The sequence below is a fragment of the Ambystoma mexicanum genome, chromosome 1q (genome assembly GCF_040938575.1).
Source record: "Ambystoma mexicanum isolate Mex_15411 chromosome 1q, UKY_AmexF1_1, whole genome shotgun sequence".
Lineage (NCBI taxonomy): Eukaryota > Metazoa > Chordata > Amphibia > Caudata > Ambystomatidae > Ambystoma > Ambystoma mexicanum.
The window spans coordinates 1061187663-1061211032 of record NC_090922.1 but is presented as its reverse complement, the minus strand read 5'-3'; the positions used below and the strand labels follow the sequence as shown (position 1 = coordinate 1061211032).

Sequence of the window (23370 nt, the reverse complement as noted above, 5' to 3'; positions counted from 1 at the left end):
CACCTGCAGGAAATCTGCTCAGCGTCGTAGGAAGAGGCAAATCTTCATCTGAAAACCGGCCAAGGCCGCGCCTGAAAGAAAAGAGAAACAAAAGTCAAAACTTGGGCAATAAGGACATTAAGCAACTATAGTAAGCACCTATTGGCATAGAGACTTACCTGCTGAGTCAAGCTATTCAAGACTCCGCTACAGCCCCGCAAATCAGTTAAGTAACTTGATCCAGGGACAGACTGAACATATCGCGCCCCTGCTAGAGATCGCAGTACGGAGAGCCCACCATTAAAAAACCCAAGGTGAGGCAGAAGGAGAGTGGGGCATGAGGAGGTAACGCGAGGTGGGAGCCAAACCCGTTCCTCACAGCTGGCTAATATCTTGTTTTAACATTTTAGGCAAACGCTTCCTGGGAAGTGATAGCGAGGGAGAAGATGCGTGCAAGCATCATCACTCAGCCCTGTGCAACGCCAGTGCAGACATCAGTCGTACAGCTTCGTGCAACGCCCCGTGGAGACCAGTTGAGTGTGACAGGAACAGGATTGGACAAGGAGGCAACTAACGGCTAAGGAAAATCTGGACCAGAACAAGTAAACCGGTAGCAACCAGAACGCGTAGTGCCTAGGCTCCCAAAAGTCACATATTGGAGAGCACCGTCCTGAGTTTGCTGGGGCTTCATGTAGGCTACGTCTCTCCGGGGCACCGCCACATCGTTTTGTCGCGTGACTTGATGTTGTGCCATGCCCTGAGCTGCCACAGTGTTTGCCAACGCTGGTAACTGTGCCGTCAGTGGGGCACCATGACATTCATTTGCCAATATCAATTTTTTGAGTTCTACTTTCTCTGTGAAAAAATGTAGGCTCCTGCAAAGTACAAAGTTACCCTTTGGCTTCAACGTTAAATCTATCAGAGATTGAGTGCCTTATCCTCTAAGCAGTTTTTGCAGGCAGGCCTTGTTTAGTGGAGATTCTTCTTTGTTTGGATTCGGCTTAATGGCTTTTGCACGTAAAGGTAATGCATATACATTTTCACAATACTTATTATTGTGGTATTTATTGAGCCCAGACCTACCTCCAGGAAACACCAGAGTGCTTTAAAAGTCATTTGGCGGGGCTTGGGAGACTGGGGTAGTGGGAGTGGGAGGAGAGGTTGGAGTACACAGTAAGGGAAGCAGAGATACAAGGGAGGTGGGGATAACTAGCAACGGGAGGGGAGGACAGGCAGGCAATTTGCAGCAAGGTATCAACAAGCAACTAGGGGAGAAAACTGGCTGGAGCAGATCGCTCAGTCTCAAGTTAGATGGGGAGTGTGTCAGCCTTTGTGCTAGGCGAGGACCCATTCCTTGAAGAGTAGCGTCTTGAGTTTGTTGCTAAAATGTAGAAGCGAAGGGGCCAGTCTTGTCTTGATGGAGAGAAGGTTCCAGATCCTGAGGACATAGACAGAAAAGGCCTGTCTTTTGATTTTTACTTCCTGCACCAGTGGAGTTCTATTCTGCACATGTCCTTGCTTTTGTTGGATGTTAGGTTGGAGGTGCCGAGCTTGTCAGCAAGGTAGTTTGGGGACATGAGCGGGTGTGATCTTGTAGATGACAAAACAGGATTTGAAGTTGATGTGCTTGCAGCAGGAGCAAGTGCAGTTCGATGACAGTAGGTCGAATTTGGGAAGTCCTTTGAGTCGTGCTGCTGCATGTAGAACACATCTCGGGGGTGCCAGGGTGGCTGCTGAAAGGCCTTTCAGAACAGAATTGCCACCATCCAGGTGGGAGAGGACCTAGGCTTGTACAGGAGATATGAAGTTGTTTGCTGATGTGTAGGGCTTGAAAGTTCGCAGGAGGTAAAGTTGGTACCTAGGCGTTTGTGTATTCCTTGCTATGCGCTCCTTGAAGGAGTGGTATCTGCCTATGTGGAACCCAAGGGCCTTGGTGCAGGTAGTCAGCTAGGGTGTTAAAATCAGGGGTAGAACTGTGAGTATTGTGGCTGGGTCAGGGAACTTACCCTGTCAAGTTGGGATGGGTACAAATCGCAACCTAGGGTAGGAGTTGTGGGGACCCTACTCAACCTGGGGTAGGAGACCAACCAGTGTGTTTACCAGAGCTAGTCCTGCCACAGAGGCGAGATGTGGGAGTTGGGAGGTCTCCAACCTCTGTCCTTTCTACCTGTGCCTGACTAAATGTGGTAAGTACCACTTCTTCTTGCCTCAAACCTACTGTGCACAATGTTGGCCAGTGTTTCTCTTTCTCTGATAGGACCACAATGCCCAGAAGTCCTGGAAGTGGAAGGAAGAAGAAGAAACCCAACCGTGAGAGAGCTGGCAGTGAACAGCAGGACAGTGGAGTGATACACGCTGAAAAACTGTTATCTGGAAGATCCACGCTACACGCCTATGAGCTTTTAGAGTGAATGCAGTTGTGGGGTGCTGTTGCAGAACTCCAGTGGACCAGCATTAGACGATCACACAAAGGAGTACTTTGAAAGAGTCTGTGCCTTGCGCAGGCTGCCGTTTCAGAACTCCTGTGGACCTGCTCAAAGAGATCACATACAAGCTATAAAAAAGTAACTGTTTTTGGGTAAACCCTGGAAAAATATTGGTGGGCTCACTTTTGAGGCGGAAGTGAGGCGTTCGAGGCCTTTTAAAGCCTCACACCGGTACAAAAAAGCTTTGAGGCAAGAACAAACTGGTGATTGGCCCGGGGATCCAGTCAGGGGTCGGGACCAATAGAAGAGGGTGGAGGAACGTAAAAAGGGACCTGGGAAGCAGGGCTGTGTGTATTGTTCATGTGAGGTCAAAGGAAGATAACGTTGACTGAGAAGCCAGGTGGAGGAAGGACAGTGCAGCAAAGCGTGGAGGAAGATTAAGAGCCTGTGAGGTGAGGTAATGGTAGGTGAGAGAATGGGGTAGTTGGATGTTGCAGTGCGTGCCTGGTGGGAAGAGTGGGTGAGTTAGTGAGATTAAGGGGAGTGTAGGGGAATAACTAAGGCTGAGTGAAATAAGTGAGTGTATGAAAGGGGTGTACCTGAAGATTGAAGTGGAGTGTAGAGAGGAGTGGGAAGAGCAGAGCAGAGCGAAGAGCAGTAGAGGGGGAAGAGCAGTGGCAGGGATAACAGTAGAGCGAAAAGGGTAGAGCAGTAGAGTGGAGTGGGGGGTGCAGTAGAGAGGAGAAGGGGGTAGCAGTAGAGAGGAGAAGGTGACAGCAGTAGAGGAAGGGGCAGTGGAAGGGAGGGGGGAACAGTGGAGGTGAGAGGGGGAGCAGTAGAGGGGAGAGGGTGGAACAATAAAGAGGAAAAAGGAAAGCGGAATAGTAAAGTGGAGAGATTTGTAGAGGGGAGGGGAGGAGAGTGCAAGCAGTAGTAGTAGCAGGTGCAAGAACATTGGAGGACCAGAGAGGACAAAAGACTCGGAGAGGGGGGGGAGAGTAGAAAGAAGGGAAAGGAAGGACCGAACAGAACATCAGTGCAAGAAGTAAAAGAAGTACACGAGTGTGAGCGGGTAAGTGTAGGTGGAGCCTGTGCAATTAAAAGGCATGTATTCAAAATAAAAAAAACATTGTTATTCTGTGGTACCCCTGGATAGGACTACTTACAAGGGGAGGAAACCCGTTATACTACTGACAAATAAAAAATTAGCAGTGTATGCTTTGTCTATATCCGGGAGGATAATAGTCAATGTATAAGGAGACAAAGTTAAAAGTCAGGTACTGGAGGTGCCTTGCATTAACACCCTAAGCAAAACAATAGGAGGGACCAGAAATAGTTAAAACATAGTATCAAATTTTAATAATAACGAAGATATCGTCAAGTTTAAAACATCCAATTAAATAAATTGGTCCAAGTGACAAAAAATATATATAACTTCCAATGTGCAAAAACAACAATAGGGAATACGTAACAGGCTTATATGGCCATGTTACAGAAATGTTACCAAAAAATACGACCACTGTGGGTACTTGTCCGACAAAAAGTGCGGTACCCATCCACATATGGATCAATATGTCATGAAATATAATCCCTGTTTACAGTCCACAGATGTGTCTCGACATGTTTCTGTTCCTTAGAATGGCGCATTCACTAGTTTCTTTTGGCTGGTCGTACACGGAAAACCTGCATCCCGTGCACCCCTCCGCACAGGGGTAGCGACGGCTGCCTCCCTACACCTACTAATCTAAGTAGAGAGCCTCCACCTGCACCACTATAGGTGCTATGAGGCTTTAATTAATTTGTGAACTACCCCATTTGTACAATAGGCTATACTGTATAATACTTACCTCCTGATGAATGTTCCACACTTTGTTCTAAGGAACAGAAACATGTCGAGACACATCTCTGGACTGTAAACAGGGATTATATTTCATGACATATTGATCCATATGTGGCTGGGTACCGCACTTTTTGTCGGACAAGTTCTTTTCCCCAGATTTTCTTTTGGTAAAAAAGGCCATGTTGGCTCCTATGGAACATGTTGAACTGCACTCAGGAATACAGCTTATGTGCTTGGAAGATAAAGTAGTTTACAAAGCTACACCTTTTTAGTCCTTGGCCAAAGCTGAGATTAATGCACCAAACACCATGTTGTAAAATCAACAGGTTTGCCATTTGGCTAGAAACTTCTGGTTGTGGGCTTACATCTGTCTAAGTGATGAAATGAGAACCTTCTTCAGTACAAAGGAAATTGCTATCCTAACTGTCCCGGTCTCCCTGACCTCTCTGGAGAGCTTACTGGTGGTTGTCGGTTGTCTGGGGGTGCTTCGGGCCTTACCGCTTCCCTCTGCTGCTTCCCAGGCGTCTGCTTCTCTCGGTCTTCGGACTAAGTCAGATTGGTTTGGGGTACCTCTGCCGACGGGCAAGCATCCCACTGTATGCACTCTCAGCATCTCAGCTCCTACCTCAGAGTTGGAATCTCCCAGTAACTCCTGGGATGGTCTCTCCCTCTACAAAGCCCTTCTTAACTCTTTATGTTCCATTCAGATTTGCTTGACACAAATTGACTAGTGCGTACGGGTTGTGTGCAGTGTTCACATTACTCTGCACTTCTTCCTCGCCCCAATTTAATTCATCCCTGTACTCCATGTCCTTCCTCGTCTGTGTTTCTTAGGGCAGTGATATAGTCTATTCTGCAGATATACTTGGGAGTGTGTGGGGTTATTGTGGCCTGTGCAGGATAACTTGATGAGGGAGGTTGGGGTGGAGGCGCACAATCCTGCGTTTCTAAGTGTCATCACTCGTCCCATAGGGGGTTTCCCTCCCCATGAGATCCACCCGCTAAGTATCACCCCCAGAGGGACTATCGGGTAGCGGCCTCACTCCCTGACCTCATGGGATGAGGCTTCCCCCATGGAAGCAGTGACGACATCCTAGGATTCATCACAATTGATACTGCTGATTGACAAATATCAAGAAACAAACAAAACCATCTGTTTCCAGAAGACAAAACAAGCTACAGTACACATGGGTGGTTATTAAAGTGTTCAATGGAATTGCGATTTTCTTCCTGGAAAATCTCAAGTTATTAACCTTGTGTTGGTTGCTACTTCACATTAAGTTGTATGAGATGTTTCCTTCATTGTGGCCAGTAACTCAACACTAGTTCATGGTCTGACCAAGTTGCTGATTTGTCAAGCCCACCAGGAATGTAACACAACTTCTTCCTGACCACAGAAGTCGAATTGAGGTCGACCCTCCCACCTTGGTTGCCACGGCTTCCTCGTTGTGAGTAACAGGTCATCACGTGGGAGCCAGGGGGGGAAGGGGAGAGGGTTAGGGAGAAGTTGTGGATAGGGAGGGGGAGTTAGGAACACCGGGAAGAGGGTTAGGAAATGTGAATGGATGGGGAAGGGGAGTTTAGGGAAAATACATAACATGCAATGCCATCTTAATAGTATGAACATACATAGACAGACCTCAGACCTATTCCTCCTATGAGGCACTGCCTGAGAACACAGAATGCCCTTCCTTAGTCAAGGACACACATTTCCCAAGCCTGATGGTCTGCCCCTACCTCCTCCTAGCCAGTCTATGTATCTAAAGGTTTTCAGACGCATTGATTAAGCACAGCTAGCCACAAATAAGCACATTTAGCCATGTAAGCACAGTAACTACAAACAGTAATTGGCCACATACCAGTAGTCCCTTAGGACAAAAAAAGACAGACAGTGGGACTTGTAGCCCCAGAAAACCTATAAGCAAGCAAGCAGTGTTTCGGTTTGCTCGGGCCAGTTTGACCATGGCATGGCCATCTTTTGACTAGCACTTCCAATATCATAAGGGAAACTGCTAGCAGGACCCCTCTTACAAATATGTTCATATTCTGTCACAACCTTTGAGTTTGCCCAATTAACTTACCTTAAGTGTGAGGAGCCGTTCTCGGTCTCCTCATGCGTTGTAGTGTATGCAGGACCTGCCAGCTTGATCCAGGTACGTGTTGGCAAATGCGACAAATGCTTACTGCCAATTTACTCCAGGTTCCTGCCAGCAAATGCGAGGAGGCAACGTGTGCAAACTCCCGCTTCAGAGCGGAACAGTGAGCGAAAAGCTCCCACCATGCCGGTAACTGGGGGCAGATCTCTCTCTCTTCGGCAGGTGCCTCCCTGTGGAACAGCCGCCCTGCCTCTCTGAAACCTGAGCAGAATCATCTCCGGTTCCAGGAGCATCTCAAGACTTTCCTCTTTTCTGCCTTCTCTTCCTCTTCCCTGCTGATCTCCTGTCTGATACTGCACTGGTCACCTGGCTATCCTCTGGACCTCGGACCCAGGTCCCTGCCATTCCAGTTGCACCCCTGCGCTGCCTCCTGGCAACCCTGCACTTGGGTCTGTATCTGCATCCCTACAGTCCCCCTACCTGCACTTATCAGACACTTGTCTGCACCTAACCTTGCACTGCTACCTGCTGGCCGCACTACTTGTTCTTTGATGTTTGATCCTCCCCTTCCCCAGGCACTTATCCCCTTCCCTCTCCCCTGCACTTGCACAATCTCAATGTCACTAGGCCTAATAAGATCGCTGTCTTGTTTCCCCTCCCTTGTCTGGTCGAACCTTGAAACACTTGTGTATAGGCATGTTACAAATACCATATCATATAACCTCCCCACGTCTTCTCCAACATGCGCCTCAACTCCGGTCCGTGATTCCCCCCTCTATTGCCTCGGCCCGTGCCTGCATCCTCCAAAATCACCAGCAAGTGGCACGGTCCAAGGTCAGGCTTATGCAGCAGCACACAAGTGTTGCGTTCACATTCATGTCATGTGACACGCCCAGACTACTCATGGAAGTTGTAGTGCAGCCCCTCAAAAAATCTTGCATGATTTTACACATAGCAAAATAAATGGCATATTAAGTGACATGGTAATGTCTAAGGCCTGTGCATTTTGGTAAGTAGGGGCATTGTCCTAGGAAGTAAACCAACAATTGGTCACTATGGTCTTGAATGGTTCACATTTCCTCTATGGAGGAATCTGACCCCATAATGAATTTGCCAAAGATGAGGATCCTGTTGTAGGTGGTTAGGGTACTGCTAATGAGATCTGGCAAAGTCTTTAGTAATGTGGGGTTGTAACCTATGAAGCAGTTGGCTATAATGCAGGTGATGTAGGTAGTGTGGCAAATTGTGCATTAGTATGGAAGGAATTCCAAGACGGATATAGACGGTAACCGAATCGCTGTGGCCAAAGAAATAAACTCTAGGAGTCTATCTAGATTCCACACTATCGCTCAAAAAACAGGTGAACGCCACAGCCTCCGCCACAGTTTATACAAATAAGCTCATCAATGCCTGCAAACCCTTCCTCTCACCCTCCAGCTGCATCACACTAGCCAGAGCACTAGTGCTCTCAAAAATTGACTTCTGCAACACCCTCTTTCTCGGCTCCTCAGAACGCAATTTAAACAAACTGCAGGTGCTTCAGAACAATGCCCTCGGAGCCGCTCTGAGTATCCCGCGACACTCGCACATCTCTAGCTTTAGACAAGATGCCCACTGGCTCCCTGTACGACACAGAATCTCCCTCAGATCCCTCATCGTTCACAAATTTCTCTCCAATGACGCCCGCAAATACCTGGCAGACAAGTTCTCCAAACGCACCTCTTTCAGACCAACCAGAACGTTGTACTCGCACTGCCTCTCCATCTCCAAATTCTCCCTGAAAAAAGCAGGCGGATCCAGCTTCCTGGTCCTAGCAGCCAAACAATGGAACGCTATACCGCTGAACCTCAGAGCAGAACCGTCCTTCTGGACCGTCGGAGCAAAACCCAAAGGCCTGGCTCACCAACAAGAATTCCACCACTGTCTGACACACTTATTAATGTACTCGTTCCTTCGTCGACCACCATGTAACCCGGTCAACGGCACTTACTGTTATTATCATGCTTGTCCACACTCTTGTATCTATATACTCTGTTGTAACCTCTAAGTCTCCGGTGCCCAGTTACCTCAGGGTTCGGCGCACAGTATACTAAAGAAACAAAACTAAACTAGGGAGGTTTAGATGCTGAAATGTATCTGTGCGGATCAGGATTAGTCCCCCTCCACATCTCTTGTTTCTGCTATTAGTTTGTTCCTTGTATTTATTGGGGTTTAGATTGTCAATGATAATGGAGAAGCAATCAGTAAACCATATCTTCAAGATTCCCAGTATTTCTAAACTCTTTATTTCTCATCAAGCAAAAAAATAGAAATCCATCAAATGCAAGAATAATTACATTTGAAGTGATATTGGTTATAAACAACACCACAGCTTAGAACTGAATTTAAGAAATACAGCGAACATTAATCCTAGCAACTACAAACAGACCTAACCTAAATCATAATCGTGAGTAAAGATCTGACATCCACAAACAAGCAGGACAACACCAAACAAACACATAACATACACAACCACCCTCCCACCCTAACACACTCAAAAATAAAAAATAAGATTCTCGGTATTTCTGTATGGAACTCTTCAATTGCAAGGACACAATTTGCTGCGTTTTTGTTTGTTGATCTCTCATTAATGGTGCCAACAGCTAGAGGCATGGGTGATTTTGTATTTACGTGGATTGATGAGGCAAATCTGAGGTGGGGATGTTTGGGCATTCAGGGGATCAGTATGGGAGAGGATTACATTTGCTCAATGCTGGCCGTTGTATAAGATCCTCTACACTTAAGTCCTAAAGACAAAAGTATCGAATTCATTCCATCACATAACTTTATCATAGAAAGAACTGTTTCGGCTCTAACCACCTCTCTTAGCGTTTCGTACAGAGAATTTTGAGGAGGATTACTTATTTTCTTATACAATGAAAGTTGTTTCCAGAAGGTACCTCACTTTAAGGGATATGAGGGATATGAGAGACAACTCATGGCGAATAACTGTGTTAGGCACAGCCATTGATAAACCCAGTAGCTCTTTCCACAGCTTTCCTTGGATCGTATTAAGCGGAGAACTCATGTCATGGGTACAGATATCAAGGCCATAAAGTAGAATAGGCTCAAATTTAGCTAGATAATAATGCCTTATTGGAATCAGAGAGAATCTGCAAACCTTTACACTCAGAAATTTCATCTGAGATATATGTTTACAGACCTCAAGACTTTTAAAAGACCAAAATCTGTGATTTTGATGCATTGGGCATAAGGTTGTTGGCCACTGCGTAGTGATAGAAAAGATGCATTTTCTTCCTAAGACCCCCAGGGGTGCAATCGAAAAGTATTAAGTCATCTGCAAAGGCCATCCACTCAATCGCTATCCTCCCCAATCTGGTCGGTGTGATTGAAGGTCCCTGCCACACTCCCTCCACATCGCACACGTACAGATTGAAAAGAATAGGCGCCAGTGAACAGCCCTGCTTGACGCCCACACAAGTTGAAGGGGCCCCCGAGGGATCCTGGATGTGGAAACAAGGCACAATCACCACACACGAACTGATACGCCAGACACGAGGTTGTATTCCCAAAATCTAGGGTTTATTGCAAAACTAATAGTCCCAGTTGGCCAAATGGTCCCACGCCCCGCGACGTGTGTCTAACAGACCTCGGGGGACGCAAGAGAGCAAAAATCGTACATCAGTTACTTATATACAAAATGAGCATCTTACAATCAGTAATGACGCATTCTATGCCGCCCCCAATTCATTCCCTTTGAATTGGAGGCGATGATTGACCATGGTGACGAATATGACACCTTAGACCACCACTCCGCACATTTCTCTGACCAAGCCACCTCCTGGATAACCTCATTTCTTGAAGGGAGGGCCATGAAAGTCTTTTCAAACATTTCGAGCGCAACACCATCCATAATACACTGCGGTGTCCCTCAAGGCTCCTGTACAGCACCTACGCTTTACAATCTATTCACTAAGCCCCTATTCGAGAAACTTGATGCACTTGGGATTGCCTACACCAACTACGCCGACGACACCCAAGTGCTCCTCCCTCTATCAGGCTCATACCACAAAGACGCCCTAGCTCTAAAACTCATATATGCCACCATTCAAGCCTGGATGGCCACTAACGGCCTATGTCTTAACGGGGATAAGACTGAAATCCTTATCCTCGGCCAAAAATCCACACTGGCCAGGCTAGACAGCTGCTATGCCAATTTCAACATCGACAACTGCACTATCCCAGTCCTATCCTCTGTGAAAACGCTAGGGGTCTACATTGATGCAACCCTGTCCATGGACAAACAAGTTAGTGCCATTGTCTCCGCATCTGCACTAAGCACTAAACTCATCAACGCCATTAAACCATTCCTTTCCAAAGAAAACTGCCTTTCAATAGCAAGAGCCACCATAGGCGCTAAACTTGACTATTGCAATGCACTTCTAGCCGGCACCTCTGAAAAAAACCTAAACAAACTCCAGGTCACCCAAAATAACGCTCTAAGAGCAGCATTAAACATCTCCAAAAGGGACCACATCTCACTGGCAAGGCAATCAGTTCACTGGCTCCCTGTCAAAGAACGCATCACCTTCAAGGTACTGACTACTACCCACAAATGTATCCACCACACTGCACCATCATATCTCTCAGACACCATTCTCAGACAGACCTCATCCAGACCTACCAGACTCTGCTACACTAACCAACTCACTGTACCACGCATCCACAAGATTACAGCCGGGGGGCTGGGCTTCCCCTACATAGCACCAAAACTTTGGAATAATCTCCCCCACGCTCTAAGAGCAGAAGGCTCCCTCACAGCGTTTAGAAAAAAACTCAAAACCTCTCTCTTTAACTAAAATTCCTCTACCTACTGCCATTCAGGCACACACTGCTAACTATTGCTACTGCCCAAACTGTATGCATGTATGCCTCTGTATGCTGTAACTAAGACGCGCTTTCCCTGTAACCAGCGCTATTCTGTAACCAGCGCCACGATGCCTCAGGGCTGATTCTGTGCGCTTAACAAATGCGAATAAATAAATAAATAAATAAATAAATATTTAGTAACAGTTTGCAATCTCGAATTTACAGACCCCATTCTTTATTTGAGAGAACACAGCGCTTCTGTTTTCATGGGCAAGCTGCGCGTAGGGGACTGGCACATTCCAGGCCTTACTATCTCCTGGTTTCGATTCACGCTCTCGAGGTCAGCTTGCTATCTGGGGCCTCACAGTGCTCAGAAGGGGGGCCGTAAAGAAGAACATAATTCAAACACCTTAATATTAGTTTCGTACATTGCTATTCTTTTAAGGAGACTCGCTGGCATCCGTGTACTGATTAAAATGCCTTGCTCCTTGCCTTCAAGGATATGTGAGGGAGGGAACCAGGCATTTCTGTCTGGCTCTCCAGCAGCGTAATGTTTCAACATGTCTTTAGTAACCTTGGACCATTGAAGCGGAATAATATCTACAGCAAAGCAGTTTTACATGAGGCAAAGTAGCAGCGTTAGAGAGAACAGAGAGAGAAAACAAAATGGCGATTCTGGTCATCTTAAAATGGCCGCACTCTTGTTGAGCTAGTAACTTGTGATAACTAATGAGCATATATTCTTAACACTTTAAATGAGGCGGTCGGACTTCGGCCAACCAATTATCCTGCATTGCCTTCCGTTCGAGGGGTGTCTAATTTTTCTAGACTGACAAAGTGGCTATTTCCCCAGACAAGGCACCCTCCTTAGTCAAACGGACCCTGATGGATCTATGCGTATGGAGTAATGCAAGAAGTTGAACTATCTTGCGAGGGATCTTTAAAGCCAGTATTTTAGACCACAATCTCGATCTAATTACTCCATCAAAAGCATTTGAGAGGTCCAGTGATGCTATAAACACATCTCCAATATTGGTTTGTGGACTGAGTCTCTAAGGTGAGCCTGAACCGTTGCGTTCAAATTAGTTCCTAGCTCCTCCATAAAGCCAACTTGAAATTTGCTGAGATGCTAATTATGTCTGACCACCTTATTGAGAACCCTTAAAAGCAGGATGGCAAAGACTTTACTTGCTGCATCAATAAGCGCTATAGGTCTGTAGTTACTTGGGTTCAAGACCTCCCCCTTTTTTGTAAATGGGCACAATGATATATTGGACCCAGGAAACTGGTACTGTGTGGGTCTCAAAAATATGATCAAATAGTGGTTTTAAAAGAGTAGCCCATAGCATAGGGGCAGCCTTGATCACAAAGGGCGGGATAAACTGAAGAAGGCTTCAGTTTATGTATTGCCCATACAATGTCCTTGTGGTCCCAAGTGCATGCTCCCTTAACAGTGGGTCCCAAATCCATGTTAGACTCTCTTCCAAATTTCACAGGAAGAACACATTTATTGGAATAGAATGTAGTCCAAGCTGCGGCTTGGATGGGACAGTCTAAGTTGTCCTTAGAGGGGACTATGATTCTATTAACAGTAGACCAGAATTTGCCATCTAAGCCCTTACATAGACTTTCCATCATGGACTGATGAGAATTCAAGTAATGGTCCATCCTAAGCGATTTCACAAGATTTTTGTGTTTCATGATTAACATTTTCTTTAGAACCATAAACTCCCTTAGCAATAGGGACCGTCTTTTAAGAGCCACCAGTTCACTTCCTTTATTAATTTTTGAATTGTAGATTCTATCATCCCATTTAAAACTCTGGTTTGTTGGTGGTTTTATTACCCACTTTACTGATATTATTATATGCACAAGTAAGCATGATGTTATTATATAAATTACCTCCACATGGAAGTAGGCTATCCCTGAACTCAAAATTGGAGGCTTTTGATAAGTATTCTGTAAGGAGTGTGTGAAACCTCCTAATGGTATTGGGGTTCCAGTTAACGGATTGTCCTTGATTTGCCAAAGAGAGACCCATAAAAGCTGGTCTTACTTGTATTGTCGGAAGGACCAAAGTCAAGATAAAGGTTAGGGGGATCCCCCAAATCTGTATCTGTGTGAATTAGGTTCCCACAAGTTGATTTCAAACCGTTACACATAAAGTAAATCCTAGAACTGTAGGAACCTCTTCTGCACGTGTATTTAGATTCTGTCATATGGGAAGGGTAGTCCAACATCCCCAAATCCCAACCATCCAAAATGGTGGCCCATCGTATTCCCCTGGCAAGGTTAGGGTAGAGGATTTTAGGAATTGCTTCCCTGTCGTTCCATTTCATACCTTCTGCACACAGTGAATTAAAATCCCCTCCCAACACAATACTTTGTCCGAACCCTTTCTCACACCATTCCCCTAATATTTCGCTTGGAGACTCCTCCACTGTCTCGATAGGTACCTTTAAAGGATTCCAGTAGAGGTTGATCACCAATAAAGGGTGTGAACATGTGTCCGTGTCCAGAACAATACCTAAGAGCCAATCAATGCTAAATACCACCCTACACTTAAACCCCAAGTTGGAATCTAGGGCTATCGTCAATCTCCCACTGGGACGTCCCACCGTACCCCTGGACGCAGGGTGGGAAAATGTATGAAAACGGTCTAGGCTCAGATGATCTAGCATCATAGTTTCCTGGAAAAGGTAAATACAGGGGCAAGTATTAGTTAAGTTCATACACAAAAATTTGCTACGGTTTATACTACCACATGTATTACAGGAAATCACTTCTATCGTAGTCCTGTCACGCACATCCTGAACCTTGTCTCAGTCTCTAGCGTTTTAAGGGCTGGGTGTAGCCAGGACCAATCCTGGCCATTACTCAAGAGACTGGATAGCAAGGACAGAACAGGTGCAGATGCTATGGAAGGATAAGAGCCTATATTTACCGTTGTACCCACTGAATTCACAACTGGTTCCTTATATGCAAGAAAAATATCAGTCTCCTTGGCACTAGAAAGTGTCCGCAAATTAAATCCCAGGGACTCGAGATTCTTTTCTTGTGGTCTAACCACAGCCGCCACCATCTCCGAATGGAAGTTGCATTCCATTCAGAGATTATTATGAGCAGGAAGAGAGATGGCGTCTAGGTCATCCATGGTAATAGAGCGCAGTAGGGGGATTGGTTTAAAATATTTAATAGATTGTTTCTATTTAGGTTGGCTACTTGGTCTGACTTGTTGCTTATCCAACCAATAATTTTTCCTGTGTTAATCACAGCAACTGGCTCATCCGGGCCTAGACTCCCCTTGCTCCTATCAAGAGTGGGGTTCTCTATCTTAGTAGGAGCTATCTCTAACATGTTGTCACCTACTGTCAAAGTAGTGTCTGTGAGGACAACACCCTTCATCCCGATGTTAGTGACCGGCCCACTGTCTTTGTCATAATCTGTGCCCCAAATATCCAGTGGCCTGTCGCGGGTAACTCACTTAATGTAGGGGCTATAAACTGTATACCCAACGAGTTGATGGCCCCCGGTTGTTGTAAGCCAGTAGACAATCTGGCATGCTTAGTGCTGACTATTTTACCAAAAGCAGTCATCTTGGTTTGTTTAGTCTGTGGGCAGTCTTGAACAATCTTGGGTCGATTATCATCCCTCTCCTTTAAGATTTGCACCTCTCCATCATTTATTATTACACTATCAACCAAAAGCTCCCCTTTTGACCCTACCTCCAAGTAGACCAAATCGCCACTCTTAGGATTTTTATCCAGAGAGGACATTTTGGATTGTTCCTCTTGGGCGGGTATATTTCTAACCGCTTTAAGGTTTGAATTTCTGCCCTTAATTTTCACATCCAGCATAATTTTAGTTTTCTTAGGAATCCCAGCTCCTTGTTTCCCTTTTTTCCTCCTGCGGACCGATGACTGAGGACTCTCATTAAAGTCATAATTAGATACATTATGAACCACTTCCCTTTTGGTTTTGTGAATTCTATGAATCTGAGATTTCCTCCTGACGGAGTTCCACTTTTTTCTGGGATAATTAGATTTTTCTTTACACTTGGACCCTTTTGTCTGGGTAATCAGGTGCTCCTCACCAGGTTCTTCGCTACTAATACTCGTGGTGGGCCCAACCTTGGGTGATTCAGGGGCTAAAAGGTGACTTGCCCTCACCTCCATAAGCCCCATCGCGACCAACAAATGAGATGGGCTATCTAAAACATTTGGCCTCTCACTTTCGTTGGAAATCTCTACAATATTACGACCAGGACATATATTTTCCTCTATTCTTCCCCCCCCCCTTATAAGATAAGTGTATTGAGTTTAGCGTCCATCGTGGACATCCTAATATTTTCTTTGACCCTCCGTCTTTCCGCCTCTTTCAGATTCATATCATTCTTTGTTTTACCCTCTACGAGGCCTCCAAAAAGGCCAATCGTATGGTTAATTCATTGAAGGCCGATTGTTGCCACCCAAGGTTTCTTGAGTATCACCTAGGGTTTTAAGTTCTAAGTTTAAACTAATGTTTAAATTAGAAAGAAGAGGAAACCTAGTATCTCCAGTACCCCGTTATCAAAGGGATTTTTCCCTATTGTATTCTTATTGGGGGGGGTATGGTTTCATTAGGGTTTGACTTGTATTCGAGGCCTAGCCCCCTTCTTAGTCTGAATTTCTAATCCCTCCCATGGCTCAGTTTGGGTCCCGCCTTCTTTAACCTCAACTAATGGGGCGACCGTCTCTTGATCGTAGATATTCTCTATGGAAGATAGCCCTGTGGCTTTGTTGACTCTTTTATCTATAAGATCTATAACAGTTTTATTTTTAGCAATTTTAGGGAAATTTACAATAGTAGCCCCCTCTGAGAGACTCCTTAAACCCTTATGACTGGATTGTGTAATTCTCGTACGCATCTCTAAGTCAAGTAAGTCCTCGGTTGCATCAGTCATTTGAATAAATGAATCATCCATGTCCTCCCCACATTCTCTATGCTTGGGTCTTTGCTGACCCAGGGTGGAGGAATCTTTCAACTGACACTCCCAGCCCCCAACATAGGGTAAATCTTGCCTAGTGTCATCTTTGTTGTTACCAAATACAAACACTGTGGTAGAATGATCGGCAGGTGGGGTTTTACCTACAGTATGGTATCCTGTAGTGCCTTCTGCCTCCCCCCACCCACTAAAGGAGTCAAAACCCGGCAGGAACTTCCCCTTCATATTTCTTCTTAGGTTTGCCTCTTGTCGTGGTGTGGATGCATGTAAACATACCACCCTCCTGATACCGGGGACACATTCCTGAAGACATTCTGCATCAGTCAACTCTTGTCTGCTAATATAGATGTCTGCGGATCACGACAGCGCGTACGCTTGACACGTTGCCTCACCTGGCCCTGAACACGCTGGTGGCCACGCCTCCTGCCTTGCCCCCGGCGTTCCAATCGCCACAAACGGTGCTTTGGCGAGAGAGCTCACACGGTTTATTCTTGCAGGCAACAACTAGGTTTTGCTTCATTGGCGCTAACACGGCCAAAAATAACCTCCATTTAGCAGACCCGCCTTCCTGCAAATACAAAGCAGTATATCCTGGGAATGCCAACATTGAAAAACACTGCATCCCGGACTGAATATTATTCACAAATACGTTTCGTGGTCACACCACACAAGTCTTTACAGTATTAAATATAGATTCCTTTTACTTACTTGGACCAAAAGAAAACTCGGCCCTGGTTGAATTTTGCTAAACATATTGTGTATTACTTTTCCCATCTAATACATAGTGGGTTCCTTGTTTACAAAAGTACAGCTATTAAGAAGTACTCAACACTACCAAGTTGTCATATTGTTCCCTTCCTCCTGTCCTGAAGACGGCTATACCTGCATCAACAGACAATTGTTTTGTGCATTGCCTGATCTTCCTTGGTGCTATTAGCCGAAACATATGTCTACTCTCACAAAAAGAAACCTAAGACACCTAATAGGTTTTTCTTCTGATAGAGCTTGTTCAATCAAATAGTGCTCTACTCTTGAGTGTTTGATGTTGCACATCCAGTGCTTATACAACACCTTTCTCTACGTACTAACCCCACAAAACTTCCTCTGTATATAAGACTATCTTAGTTTTGTCAAAAATACATCATTTGCTGTGTTTATACTTTCTGTGAAGACTGTTTTTTTCCTTTTTAACAGAATTTTTAGATTGGTTTTATTATGATGAAAAATAAAATTAGCTTTGTTATTATTTGGTGGTTGCTTCTCTAGTTGTTTCTTTAAATGTTTTTCTTCTATCTGTGTCTCTATTTTTAGATCAGTTGAGTGTTATTAATACACCCACAAATCTAGAATAAGTGTTTCAGTGGTTTTGTCTCCTCATAATAGGTACTTCATTCAGCTGATTGTGGCTTCAAGAGATAGGGTCACCACCCCCCTTTTTTTTGCTCTCCTTATACGTACTCTTTGATCCCTGAGGGTGGTGTTCCCATAAACCGGATCTTCCCCAATCTTAAAATAGATGTTAATATAGAAGCCATCGTTACCCCTTGAGGCCTCTTTAGCCAAAATACTCATTTTTCCCGGTAGTGTAAGACCATCAAGTCTGGTATGGTTGTAGCACTGGGGCATGGGCGAGGATCCCTATCTCTGTCTGTTGAGGGTGTTTCCGTTGATTATATATTCTTTTCCCCTACCACGTTTGGGCATTTAGGAGAAACCGCAGGCTCACCATCTTCGGGTAGCTCCACCCCTCCATCAACCCCCAGTGGTACAACCTGTTGTGTCTCCAGCCCCTTTGTTATATGCTCCTCAGAGGAGCCAAAGCAACTTCTAAGAGCTGGCATAGTTCTACCGTGGGGCCCCTCAAAATGTAGAATGAAATCCCCCACTCTGAGAGACACGAAATATAAGGGGGGGGTAGAATCGTTAAATATGGGATATATACAAACACCTTTCCTATTATAAGAAAATATCCTAAAACGTAGGGATGCCTTTACAAGTAGGAAAGATATGGCCAACTATGAGATGAATAAATATCCTAAAAATTATTTGTAAAAGTCAGAGAAAATGTAAAAATGTGTTCGAAATTAGACAAGCAATGTGAAATCCACTATTCAAAAAAGATAAAACCAACCCCTAGGGGTCGCAACACAATAAGTAGATTAATATCCAATCAGGGAGAGGGAACCTCGCCGCCCCTTATATGAATATATAGGTATTAATACAATATAAGTGATAAATTGAAGCTCCACAAAATGTACAATGTATCTTGCTGTCCGGGTAACGCCCAATGGCTTGGGGAGCTCACTTAATCCGTCTCTTCACCCCCCTGCACCCCCCTCCCCCCGGCAAATGTCTAATGACTTCCTTCAATCGGGATTACAGTGGCGAGAAATCAAAGAGCCGGTCGCTCAAAGAGTCTCACCTCTGCAGTTACGACCGGCAAGTTAACATACAAATGGTACGTTTCGGCTTTCTGATCACCTCCGTTTGAGCACAATGAATCCCAGTTTTGCAGTTCCAAAATATACAGCGATGTGAAGGATCAAAGGAGCTGAGCTCCCGCAGTCTCCAATAGTTGTTTTGTTTTCGCCGATAGAGTATGAATGATAGTAAGGCAGTTGCCTTACCGTCTATTCGTCTGTGCGTTATCTGGAGGCAGTGCTTTCAAAATCCGGCGTGAAGTCCTCTATCTGCGCACCTCAGCACAAACAGTAACGCAGTTGTCAGGCCATTCTTGTCCACTCGCGGGCTTCTCGAACCATTTCCTATGCATATGTGAACTAAAATGAGGCGGAGCAAGCAACTCGCGCTAGAACTGCTTTAATTTCATTGAACACCACAGCTGAGCACTGGGTAGTGAGGCCCCCAAGTGCATCCTCCCTCTTCCAGCCCTCATTTACAACTGTCCCCTACGAACTCTCCATTCAGATCTAATCACAGCAACCTATTTCACTCAGAATGCATCTAAACACCACAGTTCAATAGGTTTATTTACACCATGTAACAAGATGTCCATTGGCAGTGTTTAGCATCTTTGTATTTCTGTGCAGCGTGGGGATCTCTGGTTGTGGGAGGTGTCATGCATGTAGCCAATAGGCACGAGGGAATTGAAAACATAAATTACCATTTACATATTGAGATCTGTGGCTTGGCTTGTGTGTGTCCGTAGCAAGAAGCTTAACCTGCCCCATCCCTTGCTCTTCTGGTTTGGTTTTAATTGCTTCTTGTAACGAGCGAGGGGCTAGTAAGATGTCTTGTCCCTACCTGTAACTGTCCCATTTCCTTTCAGGGCTACTCAGGGCAGTGCTCTTAAATAACACAGGCATGTCCTTAAGCCACATCAGGAGGCTCCATTTTCAAATGTGTTAGTCATTTGGGGGTAAAACTGAGACTGTTTCAATTGCCATCATTTATTTGCATTGAGCAATGACGTCTGAGAAAAGAAATTCACCAATCCAATCTGGTTTCAAGAAAGAGGGCCCACCCCTCCCCCCAAAGCACGTGACTCTGCAGGTTTGGGGAAGTATTTTGCATACAAGTAAGTAATTAATTAACTGGATGCCATTTCTCCTGCTTTTTCTTTGCATGAGAGTCCACTCTTTTTTCAGGAAATTCTCCAATGCTTTCAGGTAACATTGCAGCAGTGACATGTCTGGGCAGCGGCCTCTAGATCAATTCCTGTGATTCCAGCAATCTTCTATGCATGTGTCTAGTCAAATTACCAAAGGTTAATAATACTTTGAGCTACACAAAAGCAGATCATGATCCATCAACGGCCAGACCTTTGAAGTGTGACCTGTTTGTAATGACTTGTTCTTTTCTTTGTTAGATATCGATCTCTCCAACATGAAAGGGAATGAACCATACGACTACAAATTTGTGAAATGGATGATTAAGACAAAGGTACAGTGAAGTGTAACATTTCCTGAGTCATTGATTACAACTTGCATCTGAACAACGGTTTTGAATCCCAAGTATTGTCCTTTCTCTGTTCAGAAAGAAAACAAATGTAAAAAACTATCGATCTCAAGGCGCCCCAATGTAAATAATGCATGTTATTGAAATGGGGTAATATCGGCGCGAACACCAAAGACTACACTTCACAAATTTAGCAAAGGGTGTAAACAAAAGCTTGAAAGAGAAATCCAGTTCTTGCGAGAAAGGATTGTCATCTAGTAAGGTGCTCCTTAATACTCTACCACTGCCCGGTGGTGCAGCTGGGAACCTTTACAAGTAAAATCTCTCTTAAGAACAAGTCCGGATAGTTTAGTTTATTATTTGTATGGCACGCCATACCCTGGGGCGTCAGGGCGCAAACAGACAAGGATATGCTCAACTTAGTTAGAGATGCATAAGAAAAAACAAATAAGATGAAGGTGCAGAGATACGCTGAGCTTGGTTACAGATAAGCTCATCTAATTACAAGTACAAAAAGAAGGCAGGAAGTGTGGGCATAGACATCAGCAATACTACAGTAAGCAGATATGTACAGGGAGCGATCAAGAACAAGGGAGCGAGGAGCATGCTCCTGCATAATCAAAGTCTCATAATATATAGTTATATACAGTTATGTACAATGTGGCATGTGGAGTGGTTAGCTGTCGTTGGCTCTCAGCCACCTAGTGAGGTTTTGTCTAAATTTAGCAAAGGGCTGAGGTTCTCTGACGTCATGGGGGAGGGAGTTCCATAACTGCACAGCCTTAACCGCGAAGCTATTTCCTCCTATAGTGGCGAGTTTGAATCGCGGAACTTGGAGGCAGTTAGCGTTGGCTATTCTGGTGGGTCTGGAAGAAGTTCTTTTACGTAACATGTCCATGAGGTAGGGTGGAGCTTTGTTATTGATACATTTGTGGGTGAGGGAGGCGATTTTGAGATGAATTTTGTCTATGGTGGAGAGCCATTTGTATTCTCTTCTTATTGAGGATATATGCTTGTTTCTATTAATCTTGAGTGCTGCTCTCAAGGCATTGTTCTGGAGAACTTGAATTTTGTGGATGGTCTGTTTATTTGCTCCAATGTATAATCCATTGCAATAGTCTAATTTGGATAGTATAAGGGCTCTGGCAAGTGTAATGCAACTGTCTGTAGAGATGAATTGTTTGCTCGCTCTGATAAGTTTGCATGTGTATGCTGTGGCAGAAGCTAGAGAGTTAACTTGTTTGGTAAAGTTAATGGTGGCGTCTAGGTAAAATCCTAGAGTTTTTACTTCGTCAGCTACTTTTATGTTGTTCCCATCGATAATGAAGTTGTCATAATCAGGGCTGAGTTTGGATATATAGGTAGTGGTGCCTAGGCTGATAAACTCAGTTTTATCATCGTTCAGGCATAAGCCGTGTGTCGCCATCCATGCCTGAACGATGCTATATATCCTGTTCACTAAGGCCAGGTCCTTGGCATAGTCTCCTGAGAGCGGGAGGAGGATCTGGGTATCGTCTGCGTAGTTGGTGTAGGCGATACCCAGATGCCATTTCCAGAAGCCATTTCATCAAAGAGTGGCTTCGTGAAGACATTGTAGAGGGTGGGTGACACACAAGAACCTTGTGGTACACCGCATGTTATGGGAATTGGATCTGCTGAGGCTGATGGAGCAAAGACTCTCATAGTCCGATTGCTCAGGAATGACTTGATCCAGATTATGGCCTCTTTTGATAAGTGGGCTGCCGAGTCGAGGTGACTACAGAGGACTGTGTGGTCCACTAAGTCGAATGCCGCTGATAGGTCCAGGAGGAGAAGTAGGGCCGCTTGGCCATTGTCTCTACATTCGTCTATTTGGGCCTTAAGGTCTATTAACGCTGTCTCGGTCCCATGTTGCGGGCGGAATCCTGATTGACGGGTCCCAAGTAGGTGGTTAGACTCTAGGAAGTTTTGAATTTGCAAGTAAACCACTTTATCTAGAATTTTTAGAAGAACGGGCACGGTCGTGATGGGCCTGAAGTTCGTCGGAATGGCAGGGTCAAGGGTTTGTTTCTTTAGTGGTGGCAGTACCCAGGACTCTTTTAGGTTGTTCGGTACTGAGCCTGAGGTAAAGGAAAAGTTGATTAGTTTGGTTATAAATGGCGATAATTCTCTCGCAGCATCTTTGATGAGTTGTGCTGGGCATTGGTCGCCTTTACAGTTAGACGGTTTAAGACCCAGGATGACCTTTTCTACCACTATGATCGATACCTTAGAGAAGCAGAATCAGGCTTCCATCTTAGGCTGTGGTGGTGACGCTGAACTCTGCGGGATGTGAGGTGTTAGCGATGCCTTCTTGATGGCAATTTTGGTTTGTAGATTTGCTACTTTATTTGTTAGAGCAAGTTGTATGCTAGAGCACCATTTTTTATCCTTGGTGCAGTTTTCTTGGGGTACAATGGGTGTTTCCAGTTCTTTCAGAATGGTAAACTGTTCTTTGACACTTGATTTGGAATTAGATATTCTAGTATTGTAGGTTTCTTGTTTGGCTAATAGTATTTCTTTCTTGTATTGGGAGGAGGCTTTGGAGAGGTTGAGTTTATTTTTGACTGATGGGGAGAGTCTCCAAATGGTTTCAAGTTTTCTTTTGGCCAGCCTGAGCTCTTTTAGGTAGGGCGTGAACCATGAATTCAGGTGTTTTTTTTGTTTGCTATTTCTTAGTTTGAGCGGTGCTATGTGATCAAGGGCTGAGGTCATGGCTATATTGTAATGTTCAACTAACAGATTAGGGTCCATGCTGTCAGATAGTGAGTTCAATTTAGGTATTATAACGGGCATCAGATTTTCTGCTGTCATTAGTTTTTTGTTTCTCGTTGGCAGAGGAGGGGCGGGTGCGGACAAGGCAGTGGCCCTGTTGGTTGCCACTGTGAATAGTAGCAGGTGGTGGTCAGTCCAGATCTGCGGTACAGAGTCTGTAATATTTACTTCGCAATTATGTTCTGCTATCCAGTCAAGGATACGACCTTTGTTGTGGGTGGGTAATTCAACTTTTTGGGAGAATCCCAGCTCTTTCAAGGTCAGAGCAATCGCTGTCGATTGGGTGTCCTTATTGTCATTATAACCTAGATTGAAGTCTCCTAGCACTATTGTTTGGGATGTATTTTTTAGGCTATTGGACAGGGATGTCGAGATGTCCTCAGCGAAGGTTCCGATAGGACCTGGTGGTCTGTAGATGAGGATGATGTTTAGGGTTTGGGAGTTGGCGATGGCTATTTTGACCGT

General features: G+C 44.9%; 1 protein-coding gene across 10 annotated transcripts in view; it reads left to right on the top strand.

The window, feature by feature from the left end:
* The window catches only part of KYAT3 (kynurenine aminotransferase 3), a 597660-nt gene that overhangs the window by 467816 nt on the left and 106474 nt on the right, over window positions 1-23370 (top strand). For all 10 annotated transcript variants that reach the window (XM_069641743.1, XM_069641748.1, XM_069641750.1 and 7 more), the window contains one exon: window positions 20024-20097. In XM_069641743.1, coding sequence (XP_069497844.1) covers window positions 20024-20097 — 74 coding nt within the window. The remainder of the gene's footprint in view (window positions 1-20023; window positions 20098-23370) is intronic.